At 48.0% G+C, this 6,979-nt stretch overlaps 1 protein-coding gene across 1 annotated transcript in view; it reads right to left on the minus strand.

The window, feature by feature from the left end:
* Positions 1-6,467, minus strand: part of MYO1F (myosin IF) — a 13,583-nt gene extending 7,116 nt beyond the window's left edge. The window contains exons 1-4 of the mRNA XM_008583940.1: positions 6,342-6,467; positions 4,745-4,851; positions 4,206-4,304; positions 3,975-4,119 (exon numbers count right to left, since the gene is read on the minus strand). Coding sequence (XP_008582162.1) covers positions 3,975-4,119; positions 4,206-4,304; positions 4,745-4,851; positions 6,342-6,467 — 477 coding nt within the window. The remainder of the gene's footprint in view (positions 1-3,974; positions 4,120-4,205; positions 4,305-4,744; positions 4,852-6,341) is intronic.
* Positions 6,468-6,979: the final 512 nt, after the last annotated feature.

The raw sequence follows: 6,979 nt of genomic DNA on the forward strand, positions 1-6,979 counted from the left end.
GGCCATCCCTATATAGGGATCTGAACCGGTGGCCTTGGTGTTATCAGCACTGCACTCTCCCGAGTGAGCCATGGGCCGGCCCTAAAATTTTTTCTTCCTTTAAATGACTGGACCCAGGGTCCTTCCTAATATGGGCTACACATTTCTGCTTTATATAACTGTGGGCTTGTCTCGCTGGCTTCAAACCCCAGCTCTGCTACTTACTAGCTTTGTGGTCCTGCCAGTGTAACATCATGGTTTCTTACACTACTAATGAAGCTAATGCATACCATTTATGTGAGGTGCACCCCAGTTTCAGACATGGTAGAAATGGGAACCAGTGTGCATCTCAGAAAACCAATAAAGTAAATATGAAAATCTGATGTATAGGACTATGATGTGACTGGTAACCATGTGGTTGTGCAGTGTACAACCTGCACAACTGTACATGCCAGTCCTTGGAAGGAAGCTTTTGCAGAAAGCAGAGTAAAGGTTTTTGAGTTGCAAGAGTCTAGGCCCAGAGGGGACTTAGAGAATAAACTGTATTTGAGCAAGTGAGGGTCTAAATGCTGTGAGGAATGTCTATTCATTTAGAATAATAACAGGCGAACTTATCAAGGAGAAGAACCTATTGGATATTAAAATATTATAAATCTACAGTAATAAAAACAATGGAGTGTTGGCCAGAGAATAGAATAATCAATTGGAGTAGGACAGATGCCTGGGAAACAATCTAATTCAAAGAGAAATTTAGTGATAAAAGGTACAGCGATAAAATTGGGCTTTGCTTAGAAAAATAATTAGCACTTCACCCAGAGGGATGTCTCAGATACACAAATATCACATCACTGCTAAGAGCCCTGGTGCGATCAAGGTGGTTTTCAAACTGATGTCCCCCAGGAACCCGAGGGTTCCCTGCAAGTGTAAAAGAATTCTGGAGACAATGCACTTACAAGGCCTCCAGACATAAATTCTGTGGTGTTCTGAGAGGACTACGGGTGTAAATAAAGGAAGACCAGCCACACAGAACTGGGTTGGTCAGTTCAAGGTCTCCCTTCTCTGTTCAAGGTGGGTGGGACAAGTGCCCCCAACCTTGTTATTTTTGCCCAGTGAAGAGGATCCGTGTTCAATTTGGGAAATGCATCTTCCTGTTTATAAAGTTTGAAATGCATCTCCTTTATGCTGTGGAGGGCTGGGGTGGGTGGGCTTAAGGGAAGGGACACCTAAATAAATCAGAGCTTATCCTGGTATACTGGGTTGAACAGTGCTTCCCTTGAATTCATGCCACCCAGAACCTATGAATGGGACCTTATTTGGAAATAAGGTCTTAGCAGGTGTAATCAAGTTAAAGTGAACCTAAATCCAATATGACGGGTATCCTTTATAAGAGGGAAATTTGGAGCTGGTCGGTTAGCTCAGTTGGTTAGAGCATGGTGTTATAACACCAAAGTTGGGTTTGGATCCCCATACTGCCATACTGGCCATACTCCTTTCCCTCCCCCCAAAAGAGGGACATTTGGACACAGATACACAGAGGGGACATGGCCATGTGAAGATGGAGGCAGAGATTGGAGCTATGCATCTATAAAGAACGCTCAAGATTGTTGGCAACCATCCGAATTTAGGGAGAGGTAAGGAAAGATTCCTTCTTAGAGCTTCCAGAGAGAGCATGACCTTGCTGACACTTTGATTTTGGACCTGTGGCCTCCAGCGCTGTAGGCGAATTAGTTTCTATTGTGTTCAGCCATCCAGTTGGTGGTAATTTGTTACAGCAGCCTTAGCAAACTAATACACCTAGGATCATGATAAGCCAACAGATGGGTAGGATATTCAGGGACGTTTTGAGCCCATGTTTATAAGAAACAAAATCCAAATCAGAATCATCCCAACATAAGTGCATCTTTGGTCGGGAAAACCTTAATTCTGTTAAGCTAATTTAATTCCTTGATAAATTTTTTATATAGCACAGTTGAACCATTTCTACATTTTTTTGGTGACAGGCTGGTACAAGGATTGGACCCTGAACCTTGATGTTATCAGCAGCACAATCTAACCAATTGAGCTAACCGGCTAGCCCCTTGTTTCCATTTTTTAATTTTTATTTTACTAAAATTATTTTCATCAGGATCTGTTTTTATCCCTATGTAAATATTCAGTCTTTTTTTTTTGTCCTTGTAAAATTTTACCACCAAGCTTCTGCCATTGTAAATTTCATTATTCTGCCCAGTCCATCTTCCCCAAATTAAAATCTGCAGACTTTTTTGTCAAAATTTAATTTTACCTTATGTAGTCTTTGCCAGTACTAGTTTTTTGGGGGGATTTTTTGGGAGCTGGCCAGTATGGGGATCCAAACCCTTGACCTTGGTGTTATAACACTGCACTCCAACCAGCTGAGCCAGCCTGTCTATTTCAGAGTCACATTTTGCAATCTGCAAGTAACTACCCAAATGGGATTCTCTCTTTCTCTTTTGTTCTCGCCTTTTTCTTTTCCTCCCTCTCTCCTTTATTTTCTTCTCTGTTACAAATTAAATAGTCCCAGGTACAGTTTTAGCCATGAACAATTTTGGTCTGTGATAAGTTTCAGTAATAATATCTACTTTGAATGTGATTCCATACTGTTTTTATTTCTTGGAACAAAGTGCATCTGTGGGGAAAAGATCTAGGAGGTAGGAGCAGACAAATTTGGTAGGTGCTGACCTCCCAAAACAGACCGTTTTTGTAGCTACGAAATCTCTAGAGTCACCCTCCAACTGTGTGATATTTTTGGTTTGGTGAGAGAATAGTTACTCTTAAGTTACGGTAATATAAAGGGAAGCATCTCAACAATCTTCTGGATGACTTCATAAAGTCTCTCACGTGCTAATAGTGCAGGTGCTATGGTTATGCAGGTGACAGACACTCGGCTGGCCCTGATCCTGGCCTCCACCACTGCACATCTTTTCCAGGTATATCTGCTTGTCCCAAGCTGCGGGAACCTAGGGTTCAAGACAGGGTCTCCCCATTTGCTTTCCTGTCCTCTGTTAGAATTAGGCCATCACCAAGGTCAAGGCCAGCTGCTCCCTCAAAGTTTTACTGGCCAGCTGCAATCAATCAATCAATCAATCAATAAATAAAAATAAAGAAGCGGGCAAGCCCTTAGGGGATTCCCTGTCCTAGTTAGTTTTTTGGTTCTTGTTCTTGTTGCTTTGTTTTTTTCCCTGAAAGCAGAGACAGCACAAAGACAGTGGGCTCCCAGCCTTTTGATAAAAGACTAAGAGCAGACGAGACCGCCCCGGGGGGATTATTTATACAAGAGGATGTAGGCGGAGGTTTGTTTTTGATACATCAGGGCCTGAGGCAGGTCTTAAAATAAGAAAATTTCCACTTTGACATTAGTCTCAGGCCCAGGAGCTCAATGTGCTCATAAATGAAGGAATGAAGGAGGGAAAAAGGAAAGAAGGAAATGAAGATGGAAGAAAGAGGTGGGAGGAAGGAAGGGGGAAGGAAAAGGGAAGAAAAGACCCTTCTGGATAAGCTGTGGTCCCTCATCCCTTCCAGGGGACTTGTCCCCACAGGCGGCCACGTGTTCCTCCTCCTGCCTTCCTGGCCACCAAGAGCTGTCCGGCTGATGTAGTTTTTTCTGAGCACCTACTATGTGCCAGGCACTGAGCTTCCTGTTTTGTCTAATCCTTACCGCAGTCCTGCAGGGTGGCTCTCGCTTCCCACATGGGGAAACTGAGGCTCAGAGGGGTGAGGAAACCCAGCCAATGTCACAGGGTGGCCTGAAGGACCGGAGGTCACGCGGGTTGGTCTCTATCGCTCTGTCTTTCAATCTCTGTCTCTCTCATTTCTCTTTTTCTTTTTACTTTCTCTCTCTCCTCCCTCTGTCTGTTTCTCTTCCCCCCTCCGTCCACCTGTCTGTTTCTGTCTGTCTGTCTGTCTCTGTCCCTCTCTCCCCTCTCTCTCTGACTCTCTGTGTCTTTGTTTCTGTCTGTCTGTCACACACACACACTCACCGACTCCGGGTTCTTGACGAAGACCTTGGTGCTCCCCATCTGGTACTGGTCGGGCTCCATGTTGACCGCCCGAAGCAGGTGCTGGACCCCCTGACGTTCGTCCCCACGCCACCGTGGCCACGTCTCGGGGGTCAGAATGGCATACCTGGAGGCAGAGGGCCAGGGTGTGGGAGGGTTTGGCGCAGACAGGGCCGGCTGGTCATTCTGATGGGGGCGGTTAGGGCGCCTCACCTCTGCAAGAACTTGGGGAACTGGCGGCGGTAGGCGAAGCCTGCCCTGCGTACCCTGATGTTCTCCTTCAGGCCCAGGTATTCCACCTGGTGCTTGACCCTGTTGGGGAAAGCAGCCTGAGTCCCCTGCAGGGACGGGGTGCTGCTGGGAGGGGGTTGGAAAGGGCAGACCTGGGGCCTGGAGGATCTGGATTCATGCTGGGGCAAGTCAGTTTGGGGGTGATTTCTGAGGTCTTGGGGGGGCTTCAGGGGTCAGCTTGGGAATCAGTTCTGTGGGGTTGGGCCTTGGGGGAGGAGTCTATGTTTGTCCTGGTAGTCAGTTCTGGGGTCAGTTCTGGGGATAGGGTGTGAGGAATTGGGGGGACTGTGCTAATCCCTGGGTCATCCTGTGGGTCAGTGTGGGGTCATGCTGGGGGTTTGGGGATCTTGGTCAGTTCTAGGTGTAACTGTTGGACGCTGAGGGGTTTTGTGGTGGTTCCAGGAGTCAGCCTGGGTTAGTGCTGGGCTGGGTCCAGGAGCAGGGGGTCAGTCTGGGGTCACCTGCTCTCCTCCCAGTCTCGGGGCTTCTTGGTCTCATTGGGTTTGATGCAGCGGATGTAGTGGGGTGTGCATCTCTTCAGCGTGGCCACCAGGTCATTGGCTTGTTTCTGAGGTGGAGGAGAAGGTGGGGTTGAGGGGCGGGACATAGATGAGACCCTCTGGCTCCTCCCTTCTCCCCTCCCTGGATACAGAGACACACTGGGGGTGGGGGATGGGAGCTGGTTCCAGCTGAACCACAGGGCCAGGTGTCCTGGTCTGTGCACATGGACATTAGCACTCACCACGTGGGACTGATATTGTGTGTCTCCCCGACCCTTGTCCCCTAGACTAGGACCTCTCATGTCTGCCACGCTCATCGCTTAGCTTGGCACATAGTAAGTGCTCAGTAAATGTTCATTGACTGAGTAACAGAGCACTCAGGAGAACATGTTGCTCAGAACATTCCTGCCTGTTCTTCGCGGTGGATGGGTATTTTGGAAGTAGAGCATCACGTGTGTGCCTGAGAGGTCAGCCTTGGGATGTGCATTTTAGTTGCTCAGGGGAAAAGCGGGGGACCAGAAAGGAAATTTCTCCAGGTGGGAGGACTGAGGGGGAGGGGCAGCAGGAGAGCCCCAGGTGTGAACTGAGGCTCTGTGTGACCTGGGTGAATGACCATCCCTCTGTGAGCTTTGGTCTCTCCACCTGCCAGGTGGGGCTAAGCTAGTTCCTCATGTGTGCAGTGTCCTGTGTTTGCTGCCAGTACTGAGTAAGAGCTCAGTAAATGGTTATTAAAGTATTATTAGGATGGGACCCCATGTTCTTAGAGGCATTATGCACAACAGCCAAGAGGTGGAAACAACCCAAGTGTCCATTGACAAACACAGTGTGGTCCATCCGAACAGTGAAGTATTATTCATCCTTAAAAAGGAAGGAGATTCTGACACGTGCTGCAACGTGGATGAACCGTGAGGACACTGTGCTCAGTGAAATAAGCCAGTCATACAAGGACAAACGCTGTGTGATTCCACTCACAGGAGGTCCCTAGAGTCGTCAGGTCCACAGAGACAGAGAGTAGAATGGCAGGTGCCAGGGGCTGGGGAATGAGTGTTTCATGGGGACAGAGTTTCAGTTTGGGAAGACGAGAAAGTTCTGGAGATGATGGTGGCGATGGCTGCACAGCCATGTGAATGTGCTTAATGCCACCGAGCTGTGCACTAAACATGGTTCAGATGGTAAATTTTATGTTATATATGTTTTGCCATGATTTCAAAAAAAGTGGCAAATGACCAAAAGATCCAAAAAAAAAAAAAAAAAAAAAAAATTGACTAGGATGGTGGTTCACGTCTGGATTTAGGGAGTTGAAGGCCACACCAAGGAAACTGGTCCAAGCCCCCTAAACCAGATCTGTAGAAAGACCCCGCTGGACAGAGGATACCACAGACACAGGCAGAGGCCCTGGGCATGGAGGCGAGACAGACATTGGAATGAGGAGAGAAATGGAGTCAGGAGGCTGGGCAGGGTGGGACCCAGGCCCCCTTATGTCCAACTCCCCCTTGCCCATTTCTATGAGGTCCCTAGAGTAGTCGAATCCATAGAGACGGAAAGACCCCAGCCCCACCTTGATCTTGGAGCCGGCGGTGCTGGGGCGGCCCTTCTTGTCGATATCCAGCTTCTCGGGAAAGAGCATCCGGAGGAAGGCCCTGGGCAGGGGAGAGGGGGGGTTGGAGATGCAACTGGACCCCATGGCGCCCACCCCCAGAAGTGGGGCTGCCTCAGTGCCACGGTGCAAAGTATGATTCTCCCTGAATGTGGGGGCGCTGTGAAGGGTGAGATGGGAGGGCTGGTTTTGTCCTTTTCATTCCTCGATTTATATACACTTTTTACATCTTCCTCCATGATCGTGCATAACTTGGGTAACAAGTTAAATAGAATCAAGTTAAGTACTAAAATACATCAATTGATATAGCATTCCTTTTTTTTTTTATTTGTTGGTGGCTGGTCGGTACAGGGATCTGAACCCGTGGCCTTGGTATTACCAGCACCACACTCTCCCAAGTGAGCGAACTGGCCAGCCCTGTTGCAGCATTTAGGGTAACAGGGTAGGTCCCTTTATAGGAACTACCCTACATGTACGTGCTTGCCTGTGTGTGCAAAGAAATACATATAAAGATGCTTGCTGCGGTAGCCCTGTTTGGGCTAGCAAGGATGGGAAACAACCTAAGTGTCCATAGATGGGGGACTGGTGAAATGACTTTT

The sequence above is a fragment of the Galeopterus variegatus genome, unplaced genomic scaffold, assembly GCF_000696425.1.
Source record: "Galeopterus variegatus unplaced genomic scaffold, G_variegatus-3.0.2 Scaffold3085, whole genome shotgun sequence".
Taxonomy (NCBI): Eukaryota; Metazoa; Chordata; class Mammalia; order Dermoptera; family Cynocephalidae; genus Galeopterus; species Galeopterus variegatus.